Here is a 14,539-nt window from a genome sequence, read left to right on the forward strand (position 1 = left end):
TGAGAAAAAATTACTCATTAATCATTAAAATTAATCATTACATGATTAAAAATTACTTGGAAATAAAGAAAGTTCTGATGGATGACACCTACCTCTACCGTTCAATTGCTGGAGAGTTGTTTTTGTAACAGGGCTTATTGAAGTCCAGTTTATCAGCGGCTCATAAAAGGATGCATGAAAAATTAGCTTAGATAGTACTAAGAAAATGTTTTTTAAATTACTGTACAGAGGGGGGAAAAAAAGAATATTTTAGGATTATTTTTTCTCCTTTTGTGTTTTATTCCTGGAATCTTTCAGGTTCATATGCAATTTGCACTTAAAACACTGTCTAAAAATGAGTATCAGTTCTCTTGCAGACGCAGGCATTAAACAGGAACTTAGTACATAAAAGCACTATCGTATCTGTGATTTCCTGCATTGCATATCTGTTTACTTTCATATTATTTTACATATAATTGCAACTAAAGATGAGTATTTTCTAAACACTCTTTTTTTAAATGTTGGAATGTAGATCTTTTAAAATCTTCTTGTATTCCTTTTCCTTACATATGTATTTTGCTCTTGGCACATCTTCAGCTCTACAGAAGTCACCGTGATGAGAAGTACACAGAAGACAATTCTCAGTCAGGTTAGAATACTGTAATTTGCTTTTATATACCGCTGTGCTTAAGGTGGTGGCCGGGTGCTTTGCTGGTATGAAATGATGTCTTTTCCCTCTGTCGAGTCAGTGGTCAGAGCAGATGCCAATGACGGATACCAGCTGCTCTGATGTCGCACCACCAATTGGATTTGTAACCATCATCAATAATTAATCTCCTGTGCAGAGCTCTTGCCGTGCATTCTGAGTAAAGATGCGTTGCTCTCAGTTGTGTTAAAGCAGTGTGTCTGGTCCTGAAGGTGGTGTACCTTGGCACACCTGCCTTAGTATTTCCAATTTTAGGACCTGTCAGAAGGCCATTGGTTTGGTCCCAGCACAGGGCTGATACTGCAGTGTCCAGGCTAGAGCTAGTCATGTCCAGCCAGCCCTGAGCTGTTGTAGCGTGTCTGCACGATCTTTGCCCTGTGTCTTGGGCAGGTTTGCTTGCTTGCTGACAGTGTGTTCAAGCTCTCAGCAACTTCTGCAGACAGTTTTTGACTAAGGGCATGAAGTATAGGGGGATGCCAGCAATGTGTCCTTGTAGCCAAGAAGGCAAATTGCATCCTGGGGTGCATCAAGAAGAGTGTGACCAGCAGGTCGAGGGAGGTCATCCTGCCCCTCTACTCTGTGCTGGTGAGGCCCCATCTTGAGTACTGTGTCCAGTTCTGGGGTCCCCAATTCAAGAAGGACAGGGAACTGCTGGAGAGGGTACAGCAAAAGGCCACAAAGATGATTAAGGGCCTGGAATATCTCTCTTATGAGGAGAGGCTGAGGGACTTGGGTCTTTTTAGTCTTGGGAAGAGAAGGCTTAGGGGAGATCTAATTAATGCTTACAAATACTTAAAAGGAGAGCATCAGAGGACAGGGCTGGTCTTTTTTCAGTGGTGCCCTGTGACAGGACAAGAGGAAATGGGCATGAACTTTAGTACAAGAATTTCCACCTAAACATGAGGAGGAACTTCTTTACTGTGAGAGTGGTAGAGCACTGGAACAAGCTGCCCAGAGAGGTGGTGGAGTCTCCTCCTTTGGAGACATTCAAAACCTGCCTGGAGAAGTTTCTGTGCAACCTGGTCTAGGTAGACCCGCTTTGGCAAGGAGATTGGACTAGATGATCTCCAGAGGTCCCTTCCGACTCCATATGATTCTATGATAATCTCTTCTTCCAGTGCTCTGTAATGTTTGAAATAACCATTTTCCCTGAAGAAGGAGGCACTGAAGGCCAATTCTAAGCTTGTGATTCTAGTGATTGGAGCGAGATGCAGCACTGCTGTCTTATTCTGAGTGGACAGATTCTCGTGGCCTCTTACCTTCTGGCAGCTGAGGCCCTTCCTGCTATCAAACACTGGACAATGTTACTGTGCAATGTCAGGCAGCTTCTGATTTTCACATAGGAGGAGGATCTAACACACCAAGAGCATGGGAAGTGACTGCTTGACATCCCCTACTGTTTCCAGTAGCATAAGAATACATACAACCATCCGAGAGCTTTGTGATGCCACATAACAATGGGCAAGAGGGAGAAGAGATAATACATGCCATTTGCTGCTTTCATTACCATTGCTGAATCTGAACCGACCCACCATGTGTTAAGCTGTTTGCTTCTGTGTCCCTGTAATAAATGCAGTTTTTCTTTCTTGCTGTTTCTTTCTTGCAAACAGGGGAAGGTGAGAGCATCTGTGAATTAAGCTGAAGAACACCAGTTACTAGTTAACACATAGTTACTAGCTCACTAATATATTTTACAGATTATGTGGGGCATTTAGGTTTGCTCATTGCTGTCGCAGATTTCAGCAAGACTGGGAAGCCACATGCCATGTGATGCAGTGTAGAGAAAGCAGGCAGTCTTAGTATCAAGTGTTTGTGATGTAGGTTACCCTTCCCGGCAGCCCACGGTTGTGTTCCAAGAATAAATTCCCAGAGCCGTGGGCATATACCAGTATGTCTTGAGGGTAGAAAAACAATCCACATGGGTCATGATGTTTGTGATGGTGTGATTTGTAACACGTCTGGGTGGGGAAACACTCTGCTCACCAGGTGAAGGGAATTTTTTTTTTTTAATTTAGGCAGTTAAATATTTTCAGCTGAAATTGCAGCATGGCGTAGGGTAGCTTTTACACAGCTGTGATTCTCTAGGTGGCACTACCAAAGTTTCCAACTTGCTGGTGTGTATTTAATAGAAGGAGAGTTGTCTTGTCTGCTACTGCCGCTCGTGGCTATCTTTAGGGTAAATGTTTTCTTCCACTGAGGTGCCTGATGTGGACCTCAGTTGAAGGAGGTCCTTGAAGGACTTCCTTGAAGGAGTTTAACACTCCTTCAAATGTTAAAGGAAAGGGGCTTGAAAGAGGAGTCCTATCAAATAAATAGATAAAATAATTTAATATGCTTTAGTTATTTCCCACTCGTAGCTGTTAACAGAGGAAAATGCTTTCCATTTCTCCAGCCTAGACTACAAAAGCATAAAAATACCCAAGCGGTCTTGTAAATCTGTGGTAAGGAAAAGAATGAAGACAGAAACTGTATTCTAGTCATTTCTTAGATGGATGTATTTTTAATTCTGGAGAATTGCATACTAACATTTTATTTTGCTAAAGACAGACTGCATATATTCCATGTTGTAACACGGTTATGCAAATTGGTCCTTATGTTGAGAATATCAGTTTTATTATATTTCTGATTTCTTCACATGGTGGTTATCTCCTTTTGAAAGCTTGCTGGGGTCTCTGATCTTTGAGTGGCATTTCAGACACTCTGGGAATCGGTACTATAGACACTCTTGCAAAGAGATGCATGGATGTACAATTGCAGTTTTAAATATAAGGGAGAGTGCAGACTGTAGTGTTTTGGAGGAAAATGAAATTTTACCAGATCTTTTAAGTGGGTTTTTGGTGGGGGTTTTTTTAAGGCTTTCCCCAGGCATTTCATCCAGCTATTGCATTTGTCTGGATATGCTTTTGCTTTAGCAAATGGCGATTTCAAGAATGACAGCTTGGTGCGTGGTTAATTTTCACAGCAGCTGAATTGATTGTTTATAATCATTCTCAGTATGTTGGATTTTTCTCAAACACAGGGTACAAACAATTATTGCAATTAGAAGCAAAAGCTGTCTGAGTCTGAATTGTGCTTGAGCTGAGAGAGTGTAGACTGAGACAGGGTTTTTCTCACTTGGCTAAATTTTGAGGCAGTAAAACTCAGGCTTGTTCAAGAGGCTGGTGGAGAGCAAAAGGGACTTGCAGGAGGGGTTCAACCCACCTGCCTGAGACATCTCTCCTAAAGCAAGATCTTTGACAACTACCTTAGATAAAGACAGCCTGAAAGACTGCTGCTTTTAGGGAGCTAAAGTTAGGTGAAGTGACTCCCCTGTTCCATAAAGTGTCTTGACTTCTTTGTGAAACAGCTTTCCAGGTGACTTCAGATGAGTTGCTGTAAATTGATAGACACAGAGTCCCTTGTTCTGATATGCATAGATCACAGTATTTCTCTCACTTATTGTGGTATCACTGAGATCATTTAATTAAATGTTCAGAATTTTAGATGGAGGAGGCTCTGTAGAGATCTTACTTAATGCATTTTTAAAGCTTTTGTTTTATATTTACAGAATCCCATTCCTTCAAATGCAAGAACAGAAGGAAAGACTCAATTGATGTTAAGTCAATAACATCTCAAAGTAGTGATGGTAAGAAAGTAAGGTGCCAAAAATGACGTTATAAATAAATAAAAGACTTGCCCTAGGCAATAAAAACAGAGAATGAAGAGAGGAACCAGGCAGATTCACAGCTGATCGAACAGAGATAGCTCCAGTTTTTATAACTGCTGTAAAATTTCTTTATTCTCATTTGCAAAAACAATGCCCCTGCATGAGTAGCAGCATCACTACAGAATGCATGCAGCGGGTGGTGCCTTCGCAGGGAGGAGCAGCAGCTGTGCCGCAGGATGGGGGGAGCCTGGTGAAGCATTAGTTCCAGCTCTCTTAGAAAGCTGCTGCTCGTGCTCCCAAACCAGCATTTTGGTTTCATTAATGCGGGACTTGAAGGGACCTGTTGCTGCTGGTTGCTTGAGAGCAGTACTTCAGCTGCTGGTCCCACTTGTGACTGCTTGCTGGGGCTGGGGCACTGGTGGCAGAGTCTTCTTTCTGCCCCAGGTTGTGGTGAGAGAAGCACAGCTCATGGGAAACAGGAACAGGTTTCATTAGAGCAGCTGTGTCACTGAGACAAGAGACACAGACACACATACTGTCACAGGAGGAGCCATGTCTGACAGAAATCCATTGCAGACAAAGAGAGTGAGTGGCAGCTAATGGGCATGAAGTATAATATAGCTTAAATACAGCTTCATTTCACTATAGCTGAAGTGACTGATGGACAGAAAAACCGACAGCAGAACTGAGGGCTGGATGCAAAGGAGGTAGACAACAGTGCAAGAAATTAAAGAGTAAAGCAAGGACTTGCAGGAGAGGAGATAACGGGAGAAATGGGAGAAGAGGCTGGATTTTGCCTTGCTGTTCCCTGGTGACAGCCTTCTGCACTCTTTAAATGCTGTCGTCTGATTTACTCTCCGCGGCATATTAACGGTGCTCTCTTTAACGGCAGCTCCAAGTTTACAGACTCGACGGTACTCTTCCATGGCAAGGATCCACTCGATGACAATAGAAGCTCCTATCACAAAGGTGAGTCCTGAGCACTGCCTTTCCCACAAATTCAAGAATTTGGAGTAGCTCTCATAGGGAAGTATGGAGTTTGTGGCAGGACAGCCAGGGGGCTCCTGCAACTTGTGTTTAACAGAATAATTTAAATGAATTTTGTTTTTTCTTACCACTTTTTGCATCTCATCATCTCATTCCAAATCCTAGTCGCAAGAAAGAATATTCAAAATGGTAAAAGGATGTCCTTGCTAGATGCACTGCTTGTGGCAGGAAGGGACCCTGCTCTGTGGGGCTGCGCACATGTGGAAGGAGATGTGCTTCCAGTTTCACCTCTGCTTTTACTGTTGGTATTTATGGATAACATGCAGAGAAGGGAGCACCTGCACCATATTCTGTCTCTCCACTTTCCTGCAGTCTTTTCCTCGGTATCCAAGTTATACAAACCCTGCCGTCACAAACCACCTGCACAATCACTTGTCCCACAAAACAGGGTGCCTGCCGTCTCACAACCTCAAACCATTTTATTCCTCTCTCCCTGTCTTCTCTTCCCAGCATCAAGCTCTTTACTTCCCAGCACCACCATGCCTGTTAGAGCAACTGATTCCTTTCCTTTTCCTTCTCCCTAAACACACCCTGTAGGGAGGCCTGCAGGGCCTCTGTGGCAGTTTCTGAATGCTGGAGAAGACAGTACCGGGGCTTCCTCCCATCACATTCAGAAAATTAAGGTTTTTACATCTGTTATCAGGATATCTGAGTCACATCCAGGAGTTTGGGGTTTTTTTGCTTTTTTTCCTCTGGGGACTAAAGGATTGCTTCTGAGCAGCCCCAGCTATGTTCAAGGACTGGAACATGGCTAGTTTTTGGTCTACCCACCTGCAAATATTTCAGATATTTCACAGCCTTCTGCTTTCACTTCCCAGGAGTTTCCTGGTTATAAATAGCAGGTGGATACCAGGAAATCAGAGCACAAATTTACATTTTTAGAGTTGTACTTATAGGGCTGGAGGGAATTACATAGCATTTGCTAAATGGGAAGTAGCATAATCAAGCCAAGAATAAATAATTTGTAATAAGAAATAAGACAAAAGCGCCATTCACTCTTCCTCGCCTGCTTCTTAATCTGCTTTCAGGTGATAAACATAATTAATGCTGCCCAGGAAAACAGCCCCATCACAGTAGCAGAGGCCTTGGACAGAGTTCTGGAAATCCTCCGGACAACAGAACTTTACTCCCCTCAGCTAGGTACCAAAGATGAAGATCCTCACACAAGTGATCTTGTTGGAGGTCTGATGACTGTGAGTAAAATTAGTAAGCATGAAATTACTGCCACCAGTTTCCTAGATCACAGTTCAGTGCTCTGTTTGCTAAAATTTTATAAGCAGTGGGAAGGGGACTCAGAGTTCATCACCATTTCACTTAAGTATTTTGGCCTCTCTACTAACAGTAGTCACCAAGATGTAGTAAGATATGGCCATTCCTCAGTCCATTGGCTGTGTTCACCCTCATGCATAAGTGAACACGTTGACACTAGAAACTCTATCATCCAATCTCATTTGTCCCAAGGAGATACCTTTTAGAAAGCCTAGAAGCTTAGATGGGACTAGAGGGATTGCTCTACAGCTAGTACAGGGTAAGAGTGAGGTCACTTTAATCAGGTTCAGACTTTGGTCCTGGTAAAGCAGCAACGCAGTCTGCAAGAGAAAAACTGCCTGGATTTCATCATGGTTTACCTAACGTTTTAGCACACAATGAGCTAATCCTTGATAAATTAATATTTAAAAAAAAAAAAAAAAATAGTGGATAATTTGAATGATGAAATCCAGCGGGTGTCAATGAAAGGGTCAAGGAGGGCAATACACTCTATAGTTAATAATATCCTTTCTGGAGATCTCATCCTAGCATTCCTTAGATCCTTTGATGTCTGTTTCGAAAGACTTTAAAAAAAAAGGGTGGGTCCTGTAGTGCTACAATAGGTGCAGTGCTTTTAGAACCCAGGAACACTACCTGAAGTGCATGTAGTGTTTTTGCAATTAATGATGCATGGATACTCTGCCTAAAACTTAAAATAAACTTGCTTTTTCAGGATGGTTTGAGACGACTGTCAGGAAACGAGTATGTGTTTTCTAAGAGTAAGCCACCATTTTAAATTTCCCTTTGCACGTGTGACTTCTTTTGTAAATGCTAGTGATGTAGGGCTCCAGGCTAATTTGCAGTGGGATGTATGTCCATGGAAATGGTTGTCTAAGTGACTGCAGAACAAGTGCTAGACTGCCTCCATTTTAGAGTTGAGGCAGGTTCAAATAATTAAAATAGCATATTTCAAAATGTAGAAATTCAGACCAGGAAAAAACTAAATGGTCACTCAGAGAAATGTTCACCCATCTTTTTGATTGTCCAAATCTTCTGTAGTAATATAAATGATATACATTGCAGTCTTCTACAGACTTTTTATGTAAGGAAAAGAGTTGTTTTTCTGGAAAAAGAGTCATTCTCAAAATGGAATTCTGCATGTTTGGAGAGAGAAATAATCCAGAAATGCTGTAATTCCCAAATTCCATTTCAACAGATATGAACCTGAGCCATAGTCACCTTTCAGTGCCAAACACCATCAATGATGTTCCACCCTGTATCGCACAGCTCCTGGATAATGAGGAAAGCTGGGACTTCAATATTTTTGAGTTGGAGGCGGTTACAAATAAAAGGTACTGGACTCCTTTCCCTGGGTGCCTGCAAAAAGGTTGTTGAGGAGCTGTAGCAGAGAACACTCTGGTCTGGAAAAACCGAAGCAAGACGCAGCAAATCTGTGAGAGGTGTCTTTCTTCTACTGTGTGTGTGTTGATACCACTTGTCCCATTTAACAGGCCAGGCACACGCCATGGCCAAGATGCACACACAGGCCACAGAGAGCCCCGTGCAGGCTGTTGTCTTCCCTGACAGTGTCTGCAGCCCTCCAGGATTGTTTCCCATTCAACTTCTACCTTGTTTGACTCCCATCCGCTCTGTTCAGGTGACACTGTTTGGCACAGTCTGGTATTGTTACATGCTGGATGTCCCAGAGATGCCCCTTTTTCCTGCTGATGCACAAATGGTCATGCTGGAAAAAGCAAACCTCTCCCCTTCCTCACCTAAATCACCCTATGATTTAGGCAGCTCTGCGGCAACTGCAGCTTTTGATTATAGGGATAAAAACCTGGGATGGAGGATAAACCAGTGACAGGATCAATAGCCTGAGATTTTCAAGCTTATAATGAAAGAAGACACCGGTAGTTTTGAGGTCATGCAGACCACAAAACCAAACACGTCGTTTATAGAGAACAGTGATTTTCATTTCAGGATGCAAAGAATTGGAGAGACTACTGGTTCTCTTGTACTCTGTTGGAAGCAAATGGCCATTTTTGGAGTTTGCATTTGCCTGGTTTTATTTTGCAGATTGGCCTTTAGTAATCCTTTTCTCAGCTCAGGAGCCCTGTAGATCATCTTGCAGGAATCAAAAATGTGATAGATAGATAGATAGATAGATAGATAGATAGATAGATAGATAGATAGATAGATAGATAGATAGATAGATAGATAGATAGATAGATAGATAGATAGATAGATAGATAGATAGATAGATAGATAGATAGATAGATAGATAGATAGATAGATAGATAGCACCCTGTTACAGGCAACACAGAGTAAATGACAGCCAAGAGTGGATTTGGATTCAGGAACCAACAAGATCAGGATTTTACCCTTTTTACTGTTTCACACACAGACTCATTGCTGTCCTCCCCAGCACTACATTCACCAGACATCAAATTCCCCCTCCAGCTGGGAGATCACTGCTGGTAGGATTCAGAACACGCTATTTCTGTTTTGTCCAGCCCACACCACCTACTCACACCCCCACACGCACGGCAGGGTTATCTGCTGCCTGTTGGCATTTCAAATTCAAGGGGCATGGGGGTTACCAAAGGCAGACTCCTGATTAGCTCTAGAAAGTGATCCAGTCCTCCAAAAGCTAGAAGAGTTCACATGAAATAGTAACCTGATGCTAAAAGCTGCTCTGAGAAGCATCGATATACTTTGCATATTGCCAACTTCAAATAGTCAGGAAGTAGAAATCTGGACGCGCTAAAGTCACAGGATTATTTGAAGCAGTAAATATTTGATGTTTTTTGTCTTAGGGCTTTTTAGCCTTTGGGCATGCCCATGTCATGTTCAAAGTCTGCTTTTTCTGCTCAGAAAAAAAAATATCTATTTTTGATTGATTGACAGATACTAAAAACACAAAAGACTCGCACATTTAAGATTTTTCTCCTGAAGCCACACGAATTGGAGAAACTCTAGTGGAACTGCACCATTCCTACAAAATATTAAAGTATATAGTATATATAAAGATTTTGAGAGTTTATAGATGTGCTATTTAAAAAGGTTTACCATTTCTGCCCCTGCCTTTTATTTTTAAGGTCTTGTTGATTTCTTTGTCAAAACCATCACTCTTTAGAAGTTCCTATTTTACAGCTGTGCTTTTCTCTTCTATTATTTTTCAGGCCATTAGTGTATTTGGGCTTAAAAGTTTTTGGCCGGTTTGGGGTCTCTGAGTTTTTAAACTGTTCGGAAGCAACACTGCGAGCGTGGCTGCAGGTGATTGAAGCCAACTACCACTCCTCCAACTCATACCACAACTCCACACACGCAGCAGATGTCCTGCATGCTACCGCCTTCTTTCTCGGGAAGGAGAGAGTTAAGGTATAACCAGCACCTCGTAGTCCTTTGGGCTAGGATTTCAGTGTGCTTACCATGTTATGTGTGTCATTCAAAAGTCAGATGTCTACTTAAATAACGGCCCTGGCTTCGTAAAGTTGCTCTGCCCTTGAAGTCTTTTCCTGTGATGCCTGCAGGCCCACACAGTTTCTCTAAAGTCTGTTTATACGCATCAGGAATTTACATTTTTAAGCAGCAACAAGAGGGGGGACAAACCTGGCTCTTCCCTATCTCTTGGAAACTGGCTGTTGGTAACAGCTCTTTAAATAAAGCTTTGTGCAAGTTTTGGAGAGGGAGCTGCTGATTCTCCCGGGTATCCAGTGATAGGACATGTGGAAATGATTGAAAACTGTGCTAGGGGAGGTTTAGACTGGACATGAGGAAACATTTCCTTACCAAGAGGGTGGTCAAATACTGGAATGGGCTTCCTGGAGAGGTGGTTGATGCCCAAAACTTATTGGTATTTAAGAGGCATTTGGACAATGCCCTTAACAAAATATTTTAACTTTTGGTCAGCCCCAAAGTGGTCGGGCAGTTGGGCTAGGTGATTGTTGTCTCTTCCAACTGAAAACTATCCTATCCTACCCCACCCCATACTCTCCTAAAACACACAAGCTGTGTAGGAGCAGGGTCAGTATAGAGGCATTCGGGCAACCGCACAAAGTGGAAGTACAGTGGGACTGTTTAGTCTCAGGAAGAGGAGACTGAGGAGAGACCTCATCACTCTCTACAACTAAAACTTATTGGTATTTAAGAGGCATTTGGACAATGCCCTTAACAAAATATTTTAACTTTTGGTCAGCCCCAAAGTGGTCGGGCAGTTGGGCTAGGTGATTGTTGTCTCTTCCAACTGAAAACTATCCTATCCTACCCCACCCCATACTCTCCTAAAACACACAAGCTGTGTAGGAGCAGGGTCAGTATAGAGGCATTCGGGCAACCGCACAAAGTGGAAGTACAGTGGGACTGTTTAGTCTCAGGAAGAGGAGACTGAGGAGAGACCTCATCACTCTCTACAACTACTTGAAAGGACACTGTAGAGAGGTTGGTGCTGGCCTCTTCTCACAGGTGATTAGTGACAGAACAAGAGGGAATGGATTCAAGCTGAAACAGAATAGGTTTAGACTGGACATTAGGAAAAAATCCTTCACAGAAAGAGTGGTCAGACCCTGGAATAGGCTGCCCAAAGAGGTGGTTGAGTCACCATCCTTGGGTGAGTTTAAGAGTTGTTTAGATGTGGCGTTGGGGGATACGGTGTAGGGAAGAACTTTGTAGAATAGGGTAGATGGTTGGACTTAATGATCTTAAGAGTCTTTTCCAACCTGAATGATTCTATGATTCTATGACACCACTAGAGGATTCATCCACCATTAGAGGTTTTAATCCAAAGAAACTGCTTAGGTGACAGCACAGTAACAAGCTTCATTAAGGAAAGAGGGTTTGGGTAAGGGTAGGAGGGGGATTTTTGGAGCAGGTAATCTGTGGGTGGAATGAGCAGAAAACAATTGCAAGGAGGTGGAATCCCTGCAGTCAAGCTTGAACTTGCATATTTGTGAGTACCTGGAGATTATTTGCGGTAAATTTTGTGCCACTTCATAATTTTTCTCTCTTCCTGTAGGGAAGCCTTGACCATTTAGATGAGGTGGCTGCATTAATAGCTGCCACCATTCATGACGTAGACCACCCTGGACGGACCAACTCTTTCCTGTGCAATGCAGGCAGCGAACTGGCTGTCCTTTACAACGATACAGCTGTATTAGAGAGTCATCACACGGCACTAGCTTTCCAGCTTACAACTAAAGACAGCAAATGCAACATTTTCAAGAATATTGATAGGTGGGTCTGCTGGAGAAGGGGAGTGTGCATGTGTAGACTCCTTGTGCATGGATATTAGCTTGTGGTAGATTAAGAGCCTACCTTCTAAACAAGAAAATGTGGAGACATTAATATTTAACCTCTTCCAGAATCCTATGTAGACATGATTTTCCCCCCCCTGATCTCCAATTTGTATTTTTCAGAAGCACAAGGAGATTTTAATAATCTTTCATAGGTTACATCGGCATGGTCTTGGCCCTCTGCCTTTTCATTGCAGTCAGATGCTGCACGCTGTGTCTATGCGTGGCCCCATGCTTGCCGGCACTGCTGCAATCACATGGGACGGAAAGGGGCAGTAGTGGAGGGAGCTGAAGCTCTGGGAGAGTTGGAGGAACCCTGCTGCTGGGCATGTACACAGCCTGGGAGGATATGAAGGGGAAAGGGCCCGACCCCAAACAAGTAATGAATTTCTCTCACACACACCCCCAACACTGTTTTTTTTTTAAAATCCTGAGATTTGAGTTCCAAGCTAACATAGAGTGAGAGGGAACTGTGTTGGTCCTGTTCCTGGAGAAGGTGTCTTAGTGTTGCAGCATTATCTAATCAAATTGTAAAGTTTTATTGACTTCAGGGGATTGGTTTTCATTAGTTAAAAATAACAGAAAAAAGGCAATACAGGAACTCAGAGCTGGAGGAACCCAGAGAAGAATGATCTAGTCCGTTCCTCCAATCCTAGATCATTAATAGCTCTGAAGTGCTGGCTTATGTGGCTGAGCACCCAAGCAGTGTTTTGCAGCGCTGTCTGGGCAAGGATGAGGAAAGGGCAGAGCTCTGCCTGGCCGACTTGTGAGCAGGAAATATTTTTCTTTCCTAGAAATCACTACCGGACATTGCGCCAGGCCATTATTGATATGGTTTTGGCAACAGAGATGACGAAGCACTTTGAGCATGTGAACAAATTTGTGAACAGCATCAACAAGCCAATGGCATCTGAGGAGACCAGCTCACATGTAAGTGCCTGCAGGACTCTATGCTTTCATACTTTTCAGTGAAGTTCTTCCAAGATAACTTCAAGTAGCATTTTCATTCACGTTGAATTAATTTGCAGTGTGGTAGTACCCAAACCACAGAATTGGATTTATGACCTCACACCTCAAAGTATGAAAAAATACTTTTCTTTTTTTCTAAGCCTGTCTCTACCCTTAGCTCATTTAAACATTTTACAAGCCTTGGTTTCAAAACCACCTGCTGCTAATGAAGCACGCGGCTGGGTGGTTTTGTACATGCAAATACTGTGTATGGAGCTGGGTTGATACTTGTGCCTGCAGTCCTGCTTCCAAACAGTGGGATTTGCCTAAGCCTGGGGTTGTAGCTGAGGAATCTGCCCTGGCAGTTTTGTGTCTGGAGTCTTCAAGCCACGAGGAATAACTCCATTCCTTTCCACCCCATCCCCATTCCTGATTGTACCAAGAGACGTCCAAACCAAAAGATTGTACCAGAAGATGTAACTTCATTCCTATCAGTTGTACACCCTAACACTCCACAGCCACCCAGGGTTAATTTCATAAGATACCTCTGAGTTTCCCAGCCCAGGCCCCTCTTTACCATCTCCTCTCACCTTTCCAGGTTGAGTGACAGGGTGTTGACAGGGTTGACTCAGTGACTGACAGGGTTCTCCAGGAGAGTGTTACCTAAGCAAAGAAAATCTTACCACACCTTAGAGAAAACAATGCTTTGTTAGAAACATTGAAAAAAAATTAGGTCAGTGATATTAAAAATAAATAAAACCAGCTTCTGTCAGTTCTCCATAACTGGACAGAAGGGCCGCATTGGTGGGTGGCATTGTGTTACCTGCTCTCAGGTTTCTCTGTGCTTACATGTGGACCAGGTAGCAGCTTGCTCCACCACTTTCTAAAAAAGCCCTCTGAGGTGTCACTAGGAAATGTGGCTTCTCACAGTGCTTCATTTCTCCCTCTGACAGGCTAAGCATTTTTCTGAAATATTTACCCCACCCCATCTCCACCTTTTTAAAATCTCTTTTGTTTACTGGCATCCCCACACTGGCGTGTAGGATTTAGATTCACAAGCCTCAGTGAAACCATGGTGTTTCCAAGCTCCGAACACATTTCTGGGGGCTCCCTTTTATCCCAGGAATACATTTGTTCCTGCACTTCCTAAAGCACTTTCAAATGTTCTACTGTAATCAGGTTTTCTAACCTATAGAAGACATTGTCTTCAGCTTACTCTCCTTTATCTAACTGGTTTATAGCAGAGTCTATTTTAAAATGTACAAGAGTTGGAGAGCGGTAAAAGTGGAGCACAGAACCACTTGTATTTTTCCCCAGTATTTGGTCGTTCTGTTCCTTATTGTTAACAGTGATTTTTGATCTTGAACAGCAGTTAAGGAGCAGGGTTAATTTGGCAGCTCCTTGCTGGGCTACCCATGCTGAAAAAAAAATTAACTGCTAAACATAAAGTTAGAAGATTAATGCCTGAATTGGCAAGAGTAACTGCAAAGTATCTACCCATAAACCATGAAGACATTAATTTAGCTGTGGTCCTAAAAAGTATTTATGTTCAATTTTTGATTCAAGAGTTGGATTTAGCGGTGAAGGGAGGCCATAATTACACAAATATATTATTTTGAGAATAGCGTTAATGCCATGGTGAGCTGAGGTGGAGGCTTTTTATTACTCAAT

At 42.7% G+C, this 14,539-nt stretch overlaps 1 protein-coding gene across 1 annotated transcript in view; it reads left to right on the top strand.

The window, feature by feature from the left end:
- PDE8B (phosphodiesterase 8B) overlaps positions 1-14,539 on the top strand; it is a 78,010-nt gene that overhangs the window by 58,089 nt on the left and 5,382 nt on the right. The window contains exons 11-19 of the mRNA XM_014964956.1: positions 577-628; positions 4,233-4,310; positions 5,224-5,300; positions 6,407-6,571; positions 7,360-7,405; positions 7,843-7,978; positions 9,812-10,010; positions 11,644-11,861; positions 12,715-12,850. Of these exons, the coding sequence (XP_014820442.1) occupies positions 577-628; positions 4,233-4,310; positions 5,224-5,300; positions 6,407-6,571; positions 7,360-7,405; positions 7,843-7,978; positions 9,812-10,010; positions 11,644-11,861; positions 12,715-12,850 (1,107 nt within the window). The remainder of the gene's footprint in view (positions 1-576; positions 629-4,232; positions 4,311-5,223; positions 5,301-6,406; positions 6,572-7,359; positions 7,406-7,842; positions 7,979-9,811; positions 10,011-11,643; positions 11,862-12,714; positions 12,851-14,539) is intronic.

The sequence above is a fragment of the Calidris pugnax genome, unplaced genomic scaffold, assembly GCF_001431845.1.
Source record: "Calidris pugnax isolate Ruff unplaced genomic scaffold, ASM143184v1 scaffold273, whole genome shotgun sequence".
Classification (NCBI taxonomy): Eukaryota; Metazoa; Chordata; class Aves; order Charadriiformes; family Scolopacidae; genus Calidris; species Calidris pugnax.